Genomic DNA, 23814 nt, shown 5'->3' with positions numbered 1-23814 from the left:
AAAATGAGACAGAAAAAGAAGTGGCATAAAACACGTCCTGGAAAGTCGGAGAAAGTTATACATGTAAACAAACTACGGTGAGTTCAAGGACCGCCAAAATTAGTAGGACAAAACGGCGCTCGCCAAATACTCGAATCAGTGAAGCCTGTTTAATATAAACAGTGTGATTTATAACAATTAGGGAGGTTTGTGTCATGTTTGTCCTCCTACAGAAACCATACTAAAACAAAAAATATATTTTTTCCCCCTCATCTTTTTCCATTTTTCATACATTTTTGAAAAAGCTCCACAGAGCCACTAGGGCGGCGCTAAAGAGCCGCATGCGGCTCTAGAGCCGCGGGTTGCCGACCCCTGAACTAGACTAAATATTCTGTTGATTTTCTTCAACTTTCAATAGCACTCACAATAAATACGTTGACAAATGTTGATACGAAACCCCAAAACTAGTGAAGTTGTCACGTTGTGTAAATGGTAAATAAAAAGAGAACACAACAAATCCTTTTCAACTTCTATTCAGTTGAATAGACTGCAAAGACAAGATATTTCATGTTCAAACTGAGAAACTTTGTTATTTTTTTGCAAATAATCATGAACTTAGAATTTAATGGCAGCGACACATTGCAAAAAAGGGCATTTTCACCACTGTGTTACATGGCCTTTCCTTTTAACAACACTCAGTAAAGGTTTGGGAACGGAGGAATTCTTTCCCATTCTTGCTTGATGTACAGCTTAAGTTGTTCAACAGTCTCCCTTCTCATATTTTAGCCTTCATATTTTCAATGTCTGGACTACAGGCAGGCCAGTCTAGTACCCGCACTCTTTTACTATGAAGCCACGTTGATGTAACACGTGGCTTGGCATTGTCTTGCTGAAATAAGCAGGGGCGTCCATGGTAACGCTGCTTGGATGGCAACATATGTTGCTGTATGTACCTTTCAGCATTAATGGCGCCTTCACAGATGTGTAAGTTACCCATGTCTTGGCCACTAATACACCCCCATACCATCACACATGCTGCCTTTTACACTTTGCGCCTAGAACAATCCGGATGGTTCTTTTCCTCTTTGACGTCCACAGTTTCCAAAAACAATTTGAAACGTGGACTCGTCAGACCACAGAACACTTTATCCGTTTCGCATCAGTCCATCTTAGATGAGCTCGGGCCCAGAGAAGCTGGCGGCGTTTCTGGGTGTTGTTGATAAATGCCATTTCGCTTTGCATAGCACAGTTTTAACTTGCACTTACAGATGTAGCGACCAACTGTAGTTACTGGCAGTGGGTTTTCTGAAGTGTTCCGGAGCCCATGTGGTGATATCCTTTACACACTGATGTGGCTTTTTGGTGCAGTACAGCCCGAGGGATCCAAGGTGCGTAATATCATGGCTTACGTGCAGTGATTTCTCCAGATTCTCTGAACCTTTTGATGATATTACGGAGCGTAGATGGTGAAATCCCTAAATTCCTTGCAATAGCTGGTTGAGAAATGTTGTTCTTTAACAATTTGCTCAGGCATTTGTTGACAAAGTGGTGACCCTCGCCCCCGTCCTTGTTTGTGAACGACTGAGCATTTCACGGAATCTACTTTTATACCCAATCATGGCACCCACCTGTTCCCAATTAGCCCGTTCACCTGTGGGATGTTCCAAATAAGTCTCTGATGAGCATTCCTCAACTTTCTCACTCTTTTTTGCCACTTGTGCCAGCTTTTCTGAAACATGTTGCAGGCATCAAATACCAAATGAGCTAATATTTGCAAAAAATAACAGAGTTTTCCGGTTTGAACGTTAAATATCTTGTCTTTGCAGTCTATTCAATTGAATATAAGTTGAAAAGGATTTGTTGTATTCTCTTTTTATTTAGCGTTTACACAACGTGACAACTTCACTGGTTTTGGGGTTTTGTAAATGTAATCGGTATTAGTATCGGCCGATCCCACTCATGGATGATCGGAATGGACAGCATAGAACAGTCCTTGTTATTGGAGCTATTTGTTTACGTCAGGGGTGTCCAAAGTGCGGCCCGCCACACATTCTGGAAATGCTATTGCAAAAAATAAAAATGAACATTAAAAAAAGGGGAATGAGGTGAAATCTAATGAGAAAAAGTTGCAATGTTGACATGCAGGCTGTTTTTTTTCTTTTGTTTTTCTTTGTTTTTCTTTTTTTTGCCACCGCTCCAAAAAAAAAAAATGACAAAAAAATCCATGCTATAATGAATTATTTTCAAAGCTCCAATTAGTTGAAATTTTTCACTTTAAAATGTTTTATGTGGTAAATATTGCATATGTTGTGTAGTAGCCATATAAAAACAAAGTTTTCTTTGACAAAAGAGCATAAAAAAAACAAAATAACAGTTTGAACGTAAAATGGACAGATATATCTGAAGTTGATCTCGTAATTTAAGTGATGAAAGTAAAAAAAAAAAGTAAAAAAAAAAATGTATCACTTTATGAGTGGGGCACCTTTTGGATCCCAAATATATTTAGTGGTATTTTATTTATCTTTTCACTGGGATGACTCCAAAATATTGAATAATTAAAATCAATGGTGTCCTGCATTATTTATATTTTAGGGCTCTAATGACTAAATACTGCATATTTCAGTTTGGGGGGTACTAGGATGATTTTCATAACATGGTCACTACTGCCTAGTTTCTCTTGTTATATTCTTATTTTACTGTTATATTTTTATTCTCGTCGTTGCTTTTTTATTTTTATTCTATTGTAATATTTTTCTATTTTGTCTCCATTTATACCCCCATTATTTACTTTTTACAATTCTGTACACTGCTGCTGGAATTTAAATTTTCCTGAGGGAACTCTCCTGAAGGAATCAATAAAGTACTATCTATCTATCTACTATAAAAAACAAAGTTGTTTTTGACAGAAAAGCCATAAAACCTTTTTTTTTTTTTTAATTTTTAAGTTGATATAGAGATTTACTGTAAGCGTTAAATAAAAAATAATAATACAAATTAGACTTATTTTTAACATTTTAATAACTGAGACCCTTTATGGTCCCCGGGACCCCTAAAGGTAAAATAAATACAAAAAATCCATATATTTTGTTATGGTTTGAAAATGAAAAATATCAAAATGGCCGCCACATGCTTTAATTTTTCCGTTTGCGGTCCTCAGTGGAAAAAGTTTGGACACCCCTGGTTTACGTAATCAGCTTATTAGTGTGACGTCATAATTGCTAATATCGCGCAGGTCTACTTTTTACTGTTTTTTTCAAGTTAGACGATCTCAACGCGCTCCCTTGCTGGTAGAATGATCGCTTCCGGTATAAATAAATGAAACTGACCTAATCTGCTCCTGCAGTCATGTGTTGTGTACCGTAATTTCCGGACTATAAGCCGCACCTGACTATAAGCCGCACCAGCTAAATTTAGGGGAAAATACAGATTGCTCCATATATAAGCCGCACCCGACTATAAGCCGCACCTGACTATAAGCCGCACCAGCTAAATTTAGGGGGAAATACAGATTGCTCCATATATAAGCCGCACCCGACTATAAGCCGCACCTGACTATAAGCCGCACCAGCTAAATTTAGGGGGAAATACAGATTGCTCCATATATAAGCCGCACCCGACTATAAGCCGCACCTGACTATAAGCCGCACCAGCATAATTTAGGGGGAAATACAGATTGCTCCATATATAAGCCGCACCTGACTATAAGCCGCACCAGCTAAATTTAGGGGAAAATACAGATTGCTCCATATATAAGCCGCACCCGACTATAAGCCGCATTTGACTATAAGCCGCACCAGCCTAATTTAGGGGAAAATACAGATTGCTCCATATATAAGCCGCACCCGCCTATAAGCCGCACCCGACTATAAGCCGCACCAGCTAAATTTAGGGGAAAATACAGATTGCTCCATATATAAGCCGCACCTGACTATAAGCCGCACCAGCTAAATTCAGGGGAAAATACGGATTGCTCCATATATAAGCCGCACCCGACTATAAGCCGCACCTGACTATAAGCCGCACCAGCTAAATTTAGGGGAAAATACAGATTGCTCCATATAGAAGCCGCACCCGACTATAAGCCGCAGGGTTTTGATGTGTAATTAGCGTAGTGTATAGGGGTTCCTGCTACCACGGAGGGGATTGTCGGGACAGAGATGACTGTTTGGGAATGCAAAGCGTCCCATTTATTAACTATAAATCTTTCAATCATTCAATCAAACTTTCACATCTTTGACATGGCGAACAGCATTCGTGCAGAGTACAAATAATACAACGCTGCAAAGTAATACAAAGTGCTCGCCTGTACGTTATCAAAATAAGCAGCCTACCGGTATATGAAAAGTCAGTCTTTAATCATTGTGTCATCGTCTTCCTCCTGCGTACTAAAACCACCGAAATCCTCTTCGTCGGTGTCGGAGAAGAACAGGCCGTATATAAGCCGCACCCTTGTATAAGCCGCAGGGACCAGAACGAGGGGGAAAAGTAGCGGCTTATAGTCCGGAAATTACGGTATGTATTTCCAAAAAGTTTCATCTTAGGCGGGACTGTCTTTAAAAATCCAAGGTGTCGCAGGCACCCCGACAATACTCGCCATGACACGCGGCGTTTGTTCGTCTTCCTGCAGAGAGTGCGTCCAATGTCGGGCTTTTGGGACGGGGGAGAAGAAGGAGACGTGCGAGAGGGACTGCAGCTACTTCAACTTGATCAAAGTGAAGGACCGGGACAAGCTGCCTCAGCCCAACGACGCCTCCTACCCCGTCATGCACTGCAAGGAGAGGGACGCCAACGACTGCTGGTTCTACTACACCTACGCCATCAACAACAACACGGAGAAGGAAGTCCACGTGGTGGAAACTCTGGGTAAGGAACTTTGACAAGAAACCTTCATTCCAAGCTTTGTGGCGATTGCTTTTCAAGGATATCTTAGTCCCAGGGGACCAAATTACAGTCCAGGGGCCATTTTTGTCCCAAAGTTATGTTACAAACTTGTGTGTGGTGTTGCTTCCTTATTTGTCATTACTCGATTTTAATGTGTAGCAGTGGCAACTGAACTGAATGCGACAGCTGGAACAAAAAACACAAACAGGAGTATTGTTAGTCCAGAATCTTCATGTTCCTCATGGACCGACCTGATTACTTTGTAATGGATTTAAATTGTTTTTCAAGGATATCTTAGTCCCAGGCGACTAAATTACAGTCCAGGGGCCATTTTTGTCCCAAAGTTATGTTACAAACTTTTGTGTGGTGTTGCTTCCTTATTTGTCATTACTCAATTTTAATGTGTAGCAGTGGCAACTGAACTGAATGCGACAGCTGGAACAAAAAACACAGATAGGAGTATTGTTAGTCCAGAATCTTCATGTTCCTCATGGACCGACCTGATTAGTTTTTAATTGATTTAAATTGGTTTTCAGCGATATCTTAGTCCCAGGCGACCAAATTACAGTCCATGGGCCATTTTTGTCCCAAAGTTATGTCACAAACTTTTGTGTGGTGTTGCTTCCTTATTTGTCATTACTCAATTTTAATGTGTAGCAGTGGCAACTGAACTGAATGTGACAGCTGGAACAAAATACACAGATAGGAGTATTGTTAGTCCAGAATCTTCATGTTCCTCATGGACCGACCTGATTACTTTGTAATGGATTTAAAATTGATTTTTCAATTATATCTTAGTCCCAGGTAACCAAATTACAGTCCGGGGGACATTTTTGTCACAAAGTTATGTCGCAAACTTTTGTGTGGTGTTGCTTCCTTATTTGTCATTACTCAATTTTAATGTGTAGCAGTGGCAACTGAAGTGAATGCGACAGCGGGTCAGAATTACGTCGGTCAGCTGGAACAAAAAACACAGATAGGAGTATTGTTAGTCCAGAATCTTCATGTTCCTCATGGACCGACCTGATTACTTTGTAATGGATTTAAATTGGTTTTCAAGGATATCTTAGTCCCAGGCGACCAAATTACAGCCTGGGGGCCATTTTTGTCCCCAAGTTATTTTACAAACTTTTGTGTGGTGTTGCTTCCTTATTTGTCATTACTCGATTTTAATGTGTAGCAGTGGCAACTGAACTGAATGCGACAGCTGGAACAAAAAACACAGACAGGAGTATTGTTAGTCCAGAATCTTCATGTTCCTCATGGACCGACCTGATTACTTTGTAATGGATTTAAATTGGTTTTTCAAGGATATCTTAGTCCCAGGCGACCAAGTTACAGCCTGGGGGCCATTTTTGTCCCAAAGTTATGTCACAAACTTTTGTGTGGTGTTGCTTCTTTATTTGTCATTACTCAATTTTAATGTGTAGCAGTGGCAACTGAACTGAATGTGACACCTGGAACAAAAAACACAGACAGGAGTATTGTTAGTCCAGAATCTTCATGTTCCTCATGGACCGACCTGATTACTTTGTAATGGATTTAAATTGGTTTTCAAGGATATCTTAGTCCCAGGCGACCAAATTACAGTCCAGGGACCATTTTTGTCCTAAAGTTATGTTACAAACTTTTGTGTGGTGTTGCTTCCTTATTTGTCATTACTCAATTTTAATGTGTAGCAGTGGCAACTGAACTGAATGCGACAGCTGGAACAAAAAACACAGATAGGAGTATCGTTAGTCCAGAATCTTCATGTTCCTCGTGGACCGACCTGATTACTTTGTAATGGATTTAAATCTTTTTTTTCAAGGATATCTTAGTCCCAGGTGACCAAGTTACAGTCCAGGGGCCATTTTTGTCCCAAAGTTATGTCACAAACTTGTGTGTGGTGTTGCTTCCTTATTTGTCATTACTCAATTTTAATGTGTAGCAGTGGCAACTGAACTGAATGCGACAGCTGGAACAAAAAACACAGACAGGAGTATTGTTAGTCCAGAATCTTCATGTTCCTCATGGACCGACCTGATTACTTTGTAATGGATTTAAATTGGTTTTTCAAGGATATCTTAGTCCCAGGTGACCAAGTTACAGCCCAGGGGCCATTTTTGTCCCCAAGTTATTTTACAAACTTTTGTGTGGTGTTGCTTCCTTATTTGTCATTACTCAATTTTAATGTGTAGCAGTGGCAACTGAACTGAATGTGACAGCTGGAACAAAAAATACAGATAGGAGTATTGTTAGTCCAGAATCTTCATGTTCCTCATGGACCGACCTGGTTACTTTGTAATGGATTTAGATTGGTTTTTCAAGGATTTCTTTGTCCCAGGCGACCAAATCACGGCCTGTGAGACACTTTTGTTCCAAAGTTATATATGTTTTTATTTTTTTAATGTTTTTATTCTTTGTTTATTTTGAACTTTGGCTTACATCTCGACTTTGCAGTTACACAGTTCAACATTTCAGGAAAAAAAGCAGGAAGAGCATAGTTTTATTTATTTACATTTCTAGATGACTTGATATTAGGGATGTATATCAGTAGGGTTTTATCAACACCAAACTGAAACACATTCAAGATTGATAAACGCGGCCGTGAGTAAAGTGTGTTCACTTCAAACTATTGAGGAGGAAATATTATTTAATTGAAAACCTCTTGTACACATTTTGCAAACAACAAAGATAAATGTAGTCAAAATGTTACTATGTTTATTATCTACCTTTTAAAGCAGGGGTGTCCAAACTTTTAAATGTTTTTTTTATGGTGCATTAACTTTAAAAAAAAATAATATCCACAAATTGTGTTATATGTCTGTTGGCATTTTGTGTCGGTTCAATTTTATTTTGTATTTTTTTGCACCATGACTAGGGAAGGTTGTTTGCATTGGGTCATGTAACTAAATGCTGTGCTTGGTTTCGTCCAAAGCATAGTGAGTGGTCATAGACATAAATTACTCATCTTGTCCTCAAGATGGCGACAAAGCAGCATATTCTTAAAAAACAAAAAATTTCATCTCTCTGCGGCCAGATTCCTTAATAAACTCATGACGTCTTAAAGGCTAAATCAGGGGTCACCAACGCGGTGCCCGCGGGCACGAGGTAGCCCGTAAGGACCAGATGAGTAGCCCGCTGGCCTGTTCTAAAAATATCTCAAATAGCAGCACTTACCAGTGAGCTGCCTCTATTTTTTAAATTTTATTTATTTAATAGCAAGCTGGTCTCGCTTTGCCCGACATTTTTAATTCTAAGAGAGACAAAACTCAAATAGAATTTGAAAATCCAAGAAAATATTTTAAAGACTTGGCCTTCACTTGTTTAAATAAATTCAATATTTTTTTTACTTTGCTTCTTATAACTTTCAGAAAGACAATTTTAGAGAAAAAATACAACCTTAAAAATGATTTTAGGATTTTTAAACACATATACCTTTTTACCTTTTAAATTCCTTCCTCTTCTTTCCTGACAATTTAAATCGATGTTCAAGTAAATTTATTTTTTTTATTGTAAAGAATAATAAATACATTTTAATTTAATTCTTCATTTTAGCTTCTGTTTTTTCGACGAAGAATATTTGTGAAATATTTCTTCAAACTTATTATGATTAAAATTCAAAAAAACTATTCTGGCAAATCTAGAAAATCTGTAGAATCAAATTTAAATCTTACTTCAAAGTCTTTTGAATTTCTTTTAAAATTTTTGTTCTGGAAAATCTAGAAGAAATAATAATTTGTCTTTGTTAGAAATATAGCTTGGTCCAATTTGTTATATATTCTAACAAAGTGTAGATTGGATTTTAACCTATTTAAAACATGTCATCAAAATTCTAAAATTACTCTTAATCAGGAAAATCTACTAATGATGTTCCATAAATTCTTTTTTTAAGTTTTTCTCTTCTTTTTTTCGGTTGAATTTTGAATTTTAAAGAGTCGAAATTGAAGATAAACTATGTTTCAAAATGTAATTGTCATTTTTTTCATGTTTTCTCCTCTTTTAAACCGTTCAATTAAGTCTGAATATCATTAATTATTAATAATAACATAGAGTTAAAGGTAAATTGAGCAAATTGGCTATTTCTGGCAATTTATTGAAGTGTGTATCAAACTGGTAGCCCTTCGCATTAATCACTACCCAAGAAGTAGCTCTTGCTTTCAAAAAGGTTGCTGACCCCTGGGCTAAATTGAAGACAATGGCGGCCGGGGTTTGGACCCCCGTGCTTTAAAGCAAGGTGAGGTCTCACACAGTTCCAATTTAGTTACTAAGACAAAAAAAATCTTGTTGTTTACCTCAAGAATGCCAACACTTGATTGGCTTCTTACCTTTCTCCCTCTGCAACCAAATGGCTGTTCATATTTTGAGTGATTGATGACGCGCTTTATTCCGGCTACAGGAAGGTGGTTTCATACGTCACTTCCTGTTTAAATGGCTTACAAAATAAGAAATAACGCGCTGACTAAATGAGGAAACATTTGTGGTTATAAATTGAGAGACTTCTAGCGTTTAAAGGCACAGTGTCCCCTAAATGTGTCCTAACGCTCCTTTGCTGGCTTTCAGACTGTCCTGCTGGGCCCGACATCATCCCCATAGTGGCGGGCGTGGTCGCCGGCATCGTCCTGATTGGTTTAGCCCTGCTGCTCATCTGGAAGCTGCTGACCATCATCCACGATCGCAGAGAGTTTGCTAAATTTGAGAAGGAGAAGATGAACGCCAAATGGGATACGGTGAGATATTAGCAGGAGAGTTTGGATATTTCATAGCCAGTGTTTGGGGATGGCCACTCGGGTGTTTCCTGCAAAGGACCAAACCGGAATTTTTGCTTTTGAGGGCAGGAAAAAAGTAGTAACGTGCAGTACCGGAGTCCACCAGAGAGGCAGCAGCTGCCTAAAGTGGTCTCCTGAAGAAGAAGTGCTTCAGCAGCCTGCTATGAGCTGTAAACATGAATATTAGGAGAATTAACATGAATATTAGGAGAATTAAATGAATATTAGGAGAATTAACATGAATATTAGGAGAATTAAATGAATATTAGGAGAATTAACATGAATTATAGGAGAATTAAATGAATATTAGGAGAATTAACATAAATATAAGGAGAATTAACATGAATATAAGGAGAATTAACATGAATTATAGGAGAATTAAATGAATATTAGGAGAATTAACATGAATATAAGGAGAATTAACATGAATATAAGGAGAATTAAATGAATAGTAGGAGAATTAACATGAATATAAGGAGAATTAACATGAATATAAGGATAATTAAATTAATATTAGGAGAATTAAATTAATATTAGGAGAATTAACATGAATATAAGGAGAATTAAATGAATAGTAGGAGAATTAACTTGAATATTAGGAGAATTAACATGAATATTAGGAGAATTAAATGAATATTAGGAGAATTAACATGAATATTAGGAGAATTAACATGAATATTAGGAGAATTAAAATATTAGGAGAATTAAATGAATATTAGGAGAATTAACATGAATATTAGGAGAATTAAATGAATATTAGGAGAATTAACATGAATATTAGGATAATTAAATGAATATTAGGAGAATTAACATAATTATCAGGATAATTAAAATGAATATTAGGAGAATTAAATTAATACTAGCAGAATTAACATGAATATTAGGAGAATTAGATGAATATTAAGAGAATTAACATGAATATTAGGAGAATTAAATAAATATTAGGAGAATTAACATGAATATGGAGAATTAACATGAATATTAGGATAATTAAATTAATATTAGGAGAATTAACATGAATATTAGGAGAATTAACATGAATATTAGGAGAATTAAATGAATATTAGGAGATTTAACATGAATATTAGGAGAATTAAATGAATATTAGGAGAATTAACATGAATATAAGGTGAATTAACATGAATATAAGGAGAATTAAATTAATATTAGGAGAATTAACATGAATATAAGGAGATTTAAATAAATAGTAGGAGAATTAACATGAATATTAGGAGAATTAACATGAATATTAGGAGAATTAAATGAATATTAGGAGAATTAACATGAATATTAGGATAATTAAATGAATATTAGGAGAATTAACATGAATATTAGGAGAATTAACATGAATATTATGAGAATTAACATGAATATTAGGATAATTAAATGAATATTAGGAGAATTAACATGAATGTTAGGAGAATTAACATGAATATTAGGAGAATTAAATGAATATAAGGAGAATTAACATGAATATAAGGAGAATTAAATTAATATTAGGAGAATTAACATGAATATAAGGAGAATTAACATGAATATTAGGAGAATTAAATGAATATTAGGAGAATTAAATGAATATTAGGAGAATTAACATGAATATTAGGATAATTAACATGAATATTAGGAGAATTAACATGAATATTAGGATAATTAACATTAATATTAGCAGAATTAACATGAATATTAGGAGAATTAACATGAATATTAGGAGAATTAACATGAATATTAGGAGAATTAAATGAATATTAGGAGAATTAACATGAATATTAGGAGAATTAACATGAATATTAGGAGAATTAAATGAATATTAGGAGAATTAACATGAATATAAGGAGAATTAAATTCATATTAGGAGAATTAACATGAATATAAGGAGAATTAACATGAATATTAGGAAAATTAACATGAATATTAGGAGAATTAAATGAATATTAGGAGAATTAAATGAATATTAGGAGAATTAACATGAATATTAGAAGAATTAACATGAATATTAGGAGAATTAACATGAATATTAGGAGAATTAATTGCTGTAATTGTCCTTAACCGTAATGATATCGGTTAAGGACGTTTTTATTGAAGCATATTATTTTATAAATGGAATCCAGTGATTATTCTCTGCTTTAAGGTGGCCGACATTTTAAACACGAGACGCCGTATCATTAAAAACTTTTTTTTTTTTTTTTTTTTGCAAATGCTAAAAAATGTCCATCCCTCACCCTGACTAGATGACATTTCAGATCTTCTTCACACCTACACCGGACCCTGCTCATACCAATGCATGCATCACAATCACAAATACTTTATTAATCCCCCACGGGAAATTAACATTTTCAGCACAATCCCATTCAAGATCAGACAAACATTACAAGGGAGACAGAACAGGATCAAACATTACAGGGAGACAGAACAGGATCAAACATTACAGGGAGACAGAACAGGATCAAACATTACAGGGAGCCAGAACAGGATCAAACATTACAGGGAGCCAGAACAGGATCAAACATTACAGGGAGACAGAACAGGATCAAACATTACAGGGAGACAGAACAGGATCAAACATTACAAGGGAGACAGAACAGGATCAAACATTACAGGGAGCCAGAACAGGATCAAACATTACAGGGAGACAGAACAGGATCAAACATTACAGGGAGCCAGAACAGGATCAAACATTAAAGGGAGACAGAACAGGATCAAACATTACAGGGAAACAGAACAGGATCAAACATTACAGGGAGACAGAACAGGATCAAACATTACAGGGAGACAGAACAGGATCAAACATTACAGGGAGCCAGAACAGGATCAAACATTACAGGGTGACAGAACAGGATCAAACATTACAGGGAGACAGAACAGGATCAAACATTACAGGGAGACAGAACAGGATCAAACATTACAGGGGGACAGAACAGGATCAAACATTACAGGGAGAGAGAACAGGATCAAACATTACAGGGAGACAGAACAGGATCAAACATTACAGGGAGACAGAACAGGATCAAACATTACAAGGGAGCCAGAACAGGATCAAACATTACAGGGAGACAGAACAGGATCAAACATTACAGGGAGACAGAACAGGATCAAACATTACAGGGGAGACAGAACAGGATCAAACATTACAGGGAGCCAGAACAGGATCAAACATTACAGGGAGACAGAACAGGATCAAACATTACAGGGAGACAGAACAGGATCAAACATTACAGGGAGACAGAACAGGATCGCTGAGAGGTGTGCCAACTTCCGGCGCCCCCTTACAAAAAAGGTGAGATACAGGTAAACAATGGGGGTGAGAAAAAATAAATAATAAAAACAGGTGCCGAGTGCAATGGCGAACTTTAAACGTGTGAGGATCGTGTATCGTGTGTCCTAAATGAGATTTGCAGAGGCCTTAATATGAGAGCGCCGTTCCCTATTTTCCTTGTGGGGAGTCACAGCTGAAGAAACAGATCCATGATGTTGCTTTTGAACCGGGCTCAAAATGAAACGGAAAAAGTGGGAGGCCGCATGGACTTTTTAGGTAATGTTATGCACTGTGAGCAGGCGGGGTGTGTCCTCAGCTCCTCTCCTCCTCCTGCTCCTGCTCAGTCCTCAGTAACATGACCACAGTCTGCAGTCTGCCTCCCCCTAGTGGTGGCAACACCTCATTCTTCCTCCATCTAGTGGTGGATATGACTTATTCCCACTCGGCTGATTCCTAACCCCTTTTTTTTGGTTCTGGTTATCTTTTGTCATCTTTATTCTTTCCTCCCTCGCAGACTTGTTTTTGTTCTCTTACCCTTTCTGTCCTTTTCTGTGCTCATTCTCTACCTGTAGCAAGACAACCCCATATACAAGAGTCCTATCAATAAGTTCCAGAATCCAAACTATGGACGTAGACCAGATGCCCTTTAAGTTTGTATTCCTTTTCATCTCCACCAGGTTTTCCCCGCATGGCTTGTTGGTGTGTGTGTGTGTGTGTGTGTGTGTGTGTGTGTGTGTGTGTGTGTGTGTGTGTGAGTGTGTGTGTGTGTGTGTGTGTGTTTGCACACTCGCTTTCTTCTTCTTGCCCTTTACTTGTGTGGGCGATAAGAGGAACACATTATCCCGGTTTTATTGGATGCTTTGTTTGTTTTCCAACAATGCAGCATACATGAAGGTGTAGAGCAGGGGTCACCAACGTGGTGCCCGCGGGCACCAGGTCGCCCGTAAGGACCAGATGAGTCGCCCGCTGGCCTGTTCTAAAAATAGCTCAAATAGCAGCACTTACCAGTGAGCTGCCTCTATTTTTTAAATTGTATTTATGTACTAGCAAGCTGGTCTCGCTTTGCTCGACATTTTTAATTCTAAGAGAGACAAAACTCAAATAGAATTTGAAAATCCAAGAAAATATTTTAAAGACTTGGTCTTCACTTTTTTAAATTCATTAATTTTTTTACTTTGCTTCTTATAACTTTCAGAAAGACAATTTTAGAGAAAAAATACAACCTTAAAAATGATTTTAGGATTTTTAAACACATATACCTTTTTACCTTTTAAATTCCTTCCTCTTCTTTCCTGACAATTCAAATCAATGTTCAAGTGAATTTTATTTTTTTTATTGTAAAGAATAATAAATACATTTTAATTTAATTCTTCATTTTAGCTTCTGTTTTTTCAACGAAGAATATTTGTGAAATATTTCTTCAAACTTATTATGATTAAAATTCAAAAAAATTATTCTGGCAAATCTAGAAAATCTGTAGAATCAAATTTAAATCTTATTTCAAAGTCTTTTGAATTTCTTTTAAAATTTTTGTTCTGGAAATTCTAGAAGAAATAATGATTTGTCTTTGTTAGAAATATAGCTTGGTCCAATTTGTTATATATTCTAACAAAGTGTAGATTGGATTTTAACCTATTTAAAACATGTCATCAAAATTCTAAAATTAATCTTAATCAGGAAAAATTACTAATGATGTTCCATAAATTCTTTTTAAATTTTTTTCCAAAAGATTCGAATTAGCTTGTTTTTCTCTTCTTTTTTTCGGTTGAATTTTGAATTTTAAAGAGTCGAAATTGAAGATAAACTATGTTTCAAAATTTAATTTGCATTTTTTTCGTGTTTTCTCTTCTTTTATAAAGAAGCTAGCTAGTTAAAATGGGATATTGTGATTTCACAAGAAGTGATCATTTGAAAATGTTCAATTTAAAAAATGTGCACTTAGAGAAAATATAAAAATAAAGTGTTGCATATTGATATTTATCTGTTTCTATATATATTTATTGTGAGAAATCATTAAGATGATCAGTGTTTCCACAAAGATAAATATCATTAATTATTAATAATAACATAGCGTTAAAGGTAAATTGAGCAAATTGGCTATTTCTGGCAATTTATTTAAGTGTGTATCAAACTGGTAGCCCTTCGCATTAATCACTACCCAAGAAGTAGCTCTTGCTTTCAAAAAGGTTGGTGACCCCTGATGTAGAGGAATAGTGGAGTAAACGCATGAGTGTGCTGTGATAAAACACAGGATTAGGTTTGTTTCAGACTACTATCACAAAGCTGCTGTCCGGTAAGTCGGTTTTGGATTAAAGATGGCGTCACGTATTTCGACTTCAGTGTTAACATCAAAGGCATGTCGTGATTGTGTGTCATCACTTTGAATGTATCTTTAGATTTACACCGGTAGGTCAAGTTTCCATGTCTCAGTACTTTTTGCACCACTTACAGGAACACTTTGATCCCTAAGTTGACCAATAAATGTCTTGGTTTTCTTCATGGTGCTGTTCACTAGTGACTGGAAACTCAAACTATTTTACTCACTTGAGTTCTATTGAGTTAAGTTCAAGTTAAAGACTGTCACACACACACTAAGTGTGGTGAAATATGTCCTCTGCATTTGACCCATCCCCTTGATCACCCCCTGGGAGGTGAGGGGAGCAGTGAGCAGCAGCAGTGGCCTCCCCCGGGAATCATTTTTGGTAATTTAACCCCCAATTCCAACCCTTGATGCTGAGTGCCAAGCAGGGAGGTAATGGCTCCCATTTTTATAGTCTTTGGTATGACTCGGCCGGGGTTTGAACTCACGACCTACCCATCTCAGGGCGGACACTGAGTAGTTGCTCACTGGAGTAAAAGTCATCGCAAAGCGTATCACTTAGTGCACCTGTGAGTCAGTGAAAGTCAAGTCTTCATTAAAGTACACATGAGTCAGTAAAGTCGAGTCTTCATCAAGTACCCATGAGTCAGTGAAAGTCGAGTCTTCATCAAGTACCCATGAGTCAGTGAAAGTAGAGTCTTCATCAAGTACCCATGAGTCAGTGAAAGTAGAGTCTTCATCAAGTACCCATGAGTCAGTGAAAGTAGAGTCTTCATCAAGTACCCATGAGTCAGTGAAAGTAGAGTCTTCATCAAGTACCCATGAGTCAGTGAAAGTAGAGTCTTCATCAAGTACCCATGAGTCAGTGAAAGTAGAGTCTTCATCAAATACCCATGAGTCAGTGAAAGTAGAGTCTTCATCAAGTACGAATGAGTCAGTGAAAGTAGAGTCCTCATCGAGTACTCATGAGTCAGTGAAATTAGAGTCTTCATCAAGTACCCATGAGTCAGTGAAAGTAGAGTCTTCATCAAGTACCCATGAGTCAGTGAAATTAGAGTCTTCATCAAGTACCCATGAGTCAGTGAAAGTAGAGTCCTCATCGAGTACTCATGAGTCAGTGAAATTAGAGTCTTCATCAAGTACCCATGAGTCAGTGAAATTAGAGTCTTCATCAAGTACCCATGAGTCAGTGAAAGTAGAGTATTCATCAAGTACCCATGAGTCAGTGAAAGCAGAGTCTTCATCAAGTAGCCATGAGTCAGTGAAAGTAGAGTCTTCATCAAGTACCCATGAGTCAGTGAAAGTAGAGTCTTCATCAAGTACCCATGAGTCAGTGAAAGTAGAGTCTTCATCAAGTACCCATGAGTCAGTGAAAGTTGAATCTTCATCGAGCACCCATGATTCAGTGAAAGTAGAGTCTTCATCAAGTAGCCATGAGTCAGTGAAAGTAGAGTCTTCATCAAGTAGCCATGAGTCAGTGAAAGTAGAGTCTTCATCAAGTACCCATGAGTCAGTGAAACTAGAGTCTTCATAGAGTACCTGTGAGTCAGTGAAAGTTGAATCTTAATAGAGTACCCATGAGTTAGTGAAAGTTGAATCTTTAAGTACCCATGAGTCAGTGAAAGTTGAATCTCCATAGAGTACCTATGAGTCAGTGAAAGTTGAATCTTCATAGACTACCTATGAGTCAGTAAAAGTTGAATCTTCATAGACTACCTATGAGTCAGTGAAAGTTGAATCTCCATAGCGTACCTATGAGTCAGTGAAAGTTGAGTTCTCATTGAGTACCCGTGAGTCAGTGAGACTTGAGCCTTCCTGAGTGTCACAGAGCAGTGTGTCCTCCAGGTCTGGTCAGAGAACAGGAAGTACTGAAACAGGAAGTACTGAAACAGGAAGTACTGAAACAGGAAGTACTGAAACATTGAACATGTGTGTACAAAAGTTTGGACAAGTACACATTTGGATCACTTTTAAAGTTTCTAGTGTTTGGTCCTAACTTCCACACCAGAGTCCCTAACTAGTGTGCCAAACTTCATGTTGTTATCTCCTAAGTGTCATGTTATATCTCCTAAGTGTCATGTTATCTCCTAAAGGCCTACTGAAACCCACTACTACCGACCACGCAGTCTGATAGTTTATATATCAATGATGAAATCTTAACATTATAACACATGCCAATACGGCCGGGTTAACTTATAAAGTGACATTTTAAATTTGCCGCTAAACTTCCGGTTCGAAACGCCTCTGAGGATGACGTATGCGCGTGACGTAGCCCGACGAACACGGGTATGCCTTCCACATTGAAGCCGATACGAAAAGGCTCTGTTTTCATTTCATAATTCCACAGTATTCTGGACATCTGTGTTCGTGAATCTGTTTCAATCATGTTCATTGCATTATGGAGAAGGAAGCCAAGCAAGCAAAGAAGAAAGTTGTCGGTGCGAAATGGACGTATTTTTCGAACGTAGTCAGCCACAACAGTACACAGCCGGCGCTTCTTTGTTTACATTCCCGAAAGATGCAGTCAAGATGGAAGAACTCGGATAACAGAGACTCTAACCAGGAGGACTTTTGATTTGGATACACAGACGCCTGTAGAGAACTGGGACAACACAGACTCTTACCAGGATTACTTTGATTTGGATGACAAAGACGCAGACGTGCTACTGTGAGTATGCAGCTTTGGCTTTTTTTTGCGTATGTACGTAACTTTTTTAAAATATATAAGCTTTATGAACCTTGGGTTAGGTGAACGGTCTTTTGGGCTGAGTGATTGTGTGTGTTGATCATGTGTTTGAATTGTATTGGCGTGTTCTATGGAGCTAGGAGCTAGCAGAGGAGCTAGGAGCTAGCATAACACGTACCGTACCGTAAGTGCGCGTCACGTACGTAACTTTTTAAAAATATATAAGCTTTATGAACCTTGGGTTAGGTGAACGGTCTTTTGGGCTGAGTGATTGTGTGTGTTGATCGGGTGTTTGAATTGTATTGGCGTGTTCTATGGAGCTAGGAGCTAGCAGAGGAGCTAGGAGCTAGCATAACAAACACGCAGGTGTTATTATGCAGGATTAATTTGTGGCATATTAAATATAAGCCTGGTTGTGTTGTGGCTAATAGAGTATATATATGTCTTGTGTTTATTTACTGTTGTAGTCATTCCCAGCTGAATACCAGGTACCGTGAGTATGCAGCCTTGGCTGCTAAACATTCGATAACTTGACCGTATGTGCGCGTCACGTACGTAACTTTTTAAAAATATATAAGCTTTATGAACCTTGGGTTAGGTAAACGGTCTTTTGGGCTGAGTGATTGTGTGTGTTGATCAGGTGTTTGAATTGTATTGGCGTGTTCTATGGAGCTAGGAGCTAGCAGAGGAGCTAGGAGCTAGCATAACAAACACGCAGGTGTTTTTATGCAGGATTAATTTGTGGCATATTAAATATAAGCCTGGTTGTGTTGTGGCTAATAGAGTATATATATGTCTTGTGTTTATTTACTGTTGTAGTCATTCCCAGCTGAATATCAGGTCACCCCCGGCTCTCACAGCATCTTCCCTATCTGAATAGCTTCAACTCCCCACTAGTCCTTCACTTGCACTTTACTCATCCACAAATCTTTCATCCTCGCTCAAATTAATGGGGAAATTGTCGCTTTCTCGGTCCGAATCTCTCTCACTTCATGCGGCCATCATTGTAAACAATAGGGAACTTTGCGTATATGTTCAACTGACTACGTCACGCTACTTCCGGTAGGTGCAAGCCTTTTTTTTATCAGATACCAAAAGTTGCAATCTTTATCGTCGTTGTTCTATACTAAATCCTTTCAGCAAAAATATGGCAATATCGCGAAATGATCAAGTATGACACATAGAATAGATCTGCTATCCCCGTTTAAATAAAAAAAATTCATTTCAGTAGGCCTTTAACTAAGTGTCATGTTATCATGTTATCTCCTAAGTGTCATGTTATCTCCTAAGTGTCATGTTATCATGTTATCTCCTAAGTGTTATCTCCTAAGTGTCATGTTATCTCCTAAGTGTCATGTTATCATGTTATCTCCTAAGTGTTATCTCCTAAGTGTCATGTTATCTCCTAAGTGTCATGTTATCTCCTAAGTGTTATCTCCTAAGTGTCATGTTGTATCTCCTAAGTGTCATGTTATCTCCTAAGTGTCATGTTATCATGTTATCTCCTAAGTGTTATCTCCTAAGTGTCATGTTATCTCCTAAGTGTCATGTTATCATGTTATCTCCTAAGTGTTATCTCCTAAGTGTCATGTTATCTCCTAAGTGTCATGTTATCTCCTAAGTGTCATGTTATCATGTTATCTCCTAAGTGTTATCTCCTAAGTGTCATGTTATCTCCTAAGTGTCATGTTATCATGTTATCTCCTAAGTGTCATGTTATCTCCTAAGTGTTATCTCCTAAGTGTCATGTTATCTCCTAAGTGTCATGTTATCTCCTAAGTGTCATGTTATCATGTTATCTCCTAAGTGTTATCTCCTAAGTGTCATGTTATCTCCTAAGTGTCACGTTGTTATCTCCTAGGTGTCATGTTGTTATCTCCTAAGTGTCATGTTATCTCCTAAGTGTCATGTTATCTCCTAAGTGTCATGTTATCTCCTAAGTGTCATGTTATCATGTTATCTCCTAAGTGTTATCTCCTAAGTGTCATGTTATCTCCTAAGTGTCATGTTATCATGTTATCTCCTAAGTGTTATCTCCTAAGTGTCATGTTGTATCTCCTAAGTGTCATGTTATCTCCTAAGTGTCATGTTATCATGTTATCTCCTAAGTGTTATCTCCTAAGTGTCATGTTATCTCCTAAGTGTCATGTTATCATATTATCTCCTAAGTGTTATCTCCTAAGTGTCATGTTATCATGTTATCTCCTAAGTGTTATCTCCTAAGTGTTATGTTGTATCTCCTAAGTGTCATGTTATCTCCTAAGTGTCATGTTATCTCCTAAGTGTCATGTTATCATGTTATCTCCTAAGTGTTATCTCCTAAGTGTCATGTTATCTCCTAAGTGTCATGTTATCTCCTAAGTGTCATGTTATCATGTTATCTCCTAAGTGTTATCTCCTAAGTGTCATGTTATCTCCTAAGTGTCATGTTATCATGTTATCTCCTAAGTGTTATCTCCTAAGTGTCATGTTATCTCCTAAGTGTCATGTTATCATGTTATCTCCTAAGTGTTATCTCCTAAGTGTCATGTTATCTCCTAAGTGTCATGTTATCTCCTAAGTGTCATGTTGTTATCTCCTAAGTGTCATGTTGTTATCTCCTAAGTGTCATGTTATCTCCTAAGTGTCATGTTATCTCCTAAGTGTCATGTTATCTCCTAAGTGTCATGTTGTTATCTCCTAAGTGTCATGTTATCTCCTAAGTGTCATGTTGTTATCTCCTAAGTGTCATGTTATCTCCTAAGTGTCATGTTATCTCCTAAGTGTCATGTTGTTATCTCCTAAGTGTCATGTTATCTCCTAAGTGTCATGTTATCTCCTAAGTGTCATGTTGTTATCTCCTAAGTGTCATGTTATCTCCTAAGTGTCATGTTATCTCCTAAGTGTCATGTTATCTCCTAAGTGTCATGTTATCTCCTAAGTGTCGCTGTGTTTCCTTCAGGGTGAGAATCCCATCTACAAAAGTGCCGTCACCACCGTGGTCAACCCCAAGTATGAAGGCAAATGCTGAGGAGACGGTTGTCACGACAACGCTCCATTTGACCAGCGCTGCCTCCACTAACACGCGTATTTATGTGCTTCTCTCTTATTGTGGATGTACAGTACATGTATATACTTTGAACAGTCACATGTGTGCAAGAAAAGAAGACCCTTTCTCACCACGCTATCACCAACATACACGGGAATATTCAGCTTGGTAAAGGTTTGTCGTGTGCACTTGCTGTCCGTCTACGGTGTGTTGGACCTGAGGAGTGGTCTATGTAGGGTGGTCTATGTAGAGTGGTCTATGTAGAGTGGTCTATGTAGGGTGGTCTATGTAGAGTGGTCTATGTAGAGTGTTCTATGTAGAGTGGTCTATGTAGAGTGGTCTATGTAGAGTGGTCTATGTAGGGTGGTCTATGTAGAGTGGTCTATGTAGGGTGGTCTATGTAGAGTGGTCTATGTAGGGTGGTCTATGTAGAGTGGTCTATGTAGAGTGGTCTATGTAGAGTGGTCTATGTAGAGTGGTCTATGTAGGGTGGTCTATGTAGAGTGGTCTATGTAGAGTGGTCTATGTAGGGTGGTCTATGTAGAGTGGTCTATGTAGAGTGGTCTATGTAGGGTGGTCTATGTAGAGTGGTCTATGTAGAGTGGTCTATGTAGGGTGGTCTATGTAGAGTGGTCTATGTAGAGTGGTCTATGTAGGGTGGTCTATGTAGAGTGGTCTATGTAGAGTGGTCTATGTACATATCTTATCTTGCCTAGACAATGCAATGTTTGTTCAAAAGTAGCTTTTATTGCACTCTTTGTTTTGGAAGGAGTTGAGATGTTCTGAACATTGACACACCATCACCGAGGGACTTTATACCACTCGTCTAATTATAACATGAACAATACAGTCTTTTTTCTTCATACAAATTACTTTTTGGACTTTATTACTCATAATTCTCAGGTCCTTTTCCTGTGTTTTTTTTTTGTTTTGTTGCCCAATTTAAAGTTTACCCAGTTTAGTTAGCATTTAGCATCCTTCACCATGGAGCACGTACACACACGCCTTTACAGTATTGTTTGCTAAGTGCCTTTTATTGCATCACCATGTTCTCTCCCAATGCTGTAATGACTTATTTATTAAATAAACTGCCAAAATGGTGTGCCTGGTCGTGTCTGACGTTTACACCAATATCTCCTGGAATCCATTAAGAGTAACCATTTTACAGTGCATTGTTTTTAAATAATCTACTCGGCCTCCATTTATCATTTTGATCGATCATTATGATCAACAATAAAATGAATTATATTATTATTATTATTATTATTAGGGATGAAAGTCTGACAACTCTCGATTCCATTCCATTTTTTTGGGGTGACAATTCAAATTACAATAGATGAGTCAGTAAAGTCGAGTCTTCATCAAGTACCCATGAGTCAGTAAAGTCGAGTCTTCATCAAGTACCCATGAGTCAGTGAAAGTAGAGTATTCATCAAGTACCCATGAGTCAGTGAAAGTAGAGTCTTCATCAAGTACCCATGAGTCAGTGAAAGTAGTCTTCATCAAGTACCCATGAGTCAGTGAAAGTAGAGTCTTCATCAAGTACCCATGAGTCAGTGAAAGTAGAGTCTTCATCAAGTACCCATGAGTCAGTGAAAGTAGAGTCTTCATCAAGTACCCATGAGTCAGTGAAAGTAGAGTCTTCATCAAGTACCCATGAGTCAGTGAAAGTAGAGTCTTCATCAAGTACCCATGAGTCAGTGAAAATAGTCTTCATTGAGGAACCCATGAGTCAGTAAAGTCGAGTCTTCATCAAGTACCCATGAGTCAGTGAAAGTAGAGTCTTCATCAAGTACCCATGAGTCAGTGAAAGTAGAGTCTTCATCAAGTACCCATGAGTCAGTGAAAGTAGAGTCTTCATCAAGTACCCATGAGTCAGTAAAGTCGAGTCTTCATCAAGTACCCATGAGTCAGTGAAAATAGTCTTCATTGAGGAACCCATGAGTCAGTAAAGTCGAGTCTTCATCAAGTACCCATGAGTCAGTGAAAATAGTCTTCATTGAGGAACCCATGAGTCAGTAAAGTCGAGTCTTCATCAAGTACCCATGAGTCAGTGAAAGTAGAGTCTTCATCAAGTACCCATGAGTCAGTGAAAGTAGAGTCTTCATCAAGTACCCATGAGTCAGTGAAAGTAGTCTTCATCAAGTACCCATGAGTCAGTGAAAGTAGTCTTCATCAAGTACCCATGAGTCAGTGAAAGTAGAGTCTTCTTAAAGTACCCATGAGTCAGTGAAAGTAGAGTCTTCATCAAGTACCCATGAGTCAGTGAAAGTAGTCTTCATCAAGTACCAATGAGTCAGTGAAAGTAGTCTTCATCAAGTACCCATGAGTCAGTGAAAGTAGAGTCTAAATCAAGTACCCATGAGTCAGTGAAAGTAGTCTTCATCAAGTACCCATGAGTCAGTGAAAGTAGTCTTCATCAAGTACCCATGAGTCAGTGAAAGTAGGGTCTTCATCAAGTACCCATGAGTCAGTGAAAGTAGAGTCTTCATCAAGTACCCATGAGTCAGTGAAAGTAGAGTCTTCATCAAGTACCCATGAGTCTATGAAAGTAGAGTCTTCATCAAGTACCCATGAGTCAGTGAAAGTAGAGTATTCATCAAGTACCCATGAGTCAGTGAAAGTAGAGTCTTCATCAAGTACCCATGAGTCAGTGAAAGTAGAGTCTTCATCAAGTACCCATGAGTCAGTGAAAGTAGAGTCTTCATCAAGTACCCGTGAGTCAGTGAAAGTAGAGTCTTCATCAAGTACCCATGAGTCAGTGAAAGTAGAGTCTTCATCAAGTACCCATGAGTCAGTGAAAGTAGAGTCTTCATCAAGTACCCATGAGTCAGTGGAAGTAGAGTCTTCATCAAGTGCCCATGAGTCAGTGAAAGTAGTCTTCATCAAGTACCCATGAGTCAGTGAAAGTAGAGT

The 23814-nt window shown here is 37.8% G+C and overlaps 1 protein-coding gene across 1 annotated transcript in view; it reads left to right on the top strand.

Annotated features, from left to right (window-relative positions):
• Nucleotides 1–21998, top strand: part of LOC133630266 (integrin beta-1-like) — a 134453-nt gene extending 112455 nt beyond the window's left edge. The window contains exons 14-16 of the mRNA XM_062021748.1: nt 4607–4842; nt 9406–9572; nt 20812–21998. Of these exons, the coding sequence (XP_061877732.1) occupies nt 4607–4842; nt 9406–9572; nt 20812–20880 (472 nt within the window). The 3' untranslated portion in view covers nt 20881–21998. The remainder of the gene's footprint in view (nt 1–4606; nt 4843–9405; nt 9573–20811) is intronic.
• Nucleotides 21999–23814: the final 1816 nt, after the last annotated feature.

The sequence above is a fragment of the Entelurus aequoreus genome, linkage group LG15, assembly GCF_033978785.1.
Source record: "Entelurus aequoreus isolate RoL-2023_Sb linkage group LG15, RoL_Eaeq_v1.1, whole genome shotgun sequence".
Taxonomy (NCBI): Eukaryota; Metazoa; Chordata; class Actinopteri; order Syngnathiformes; family Syngnathidae; genus Entelurus; species Entelurus aequoreus.
Note: the sequence above shows the minus strand (reverse complement) of the source record. Positions and strands in the feature narration are given on the sequence as shown.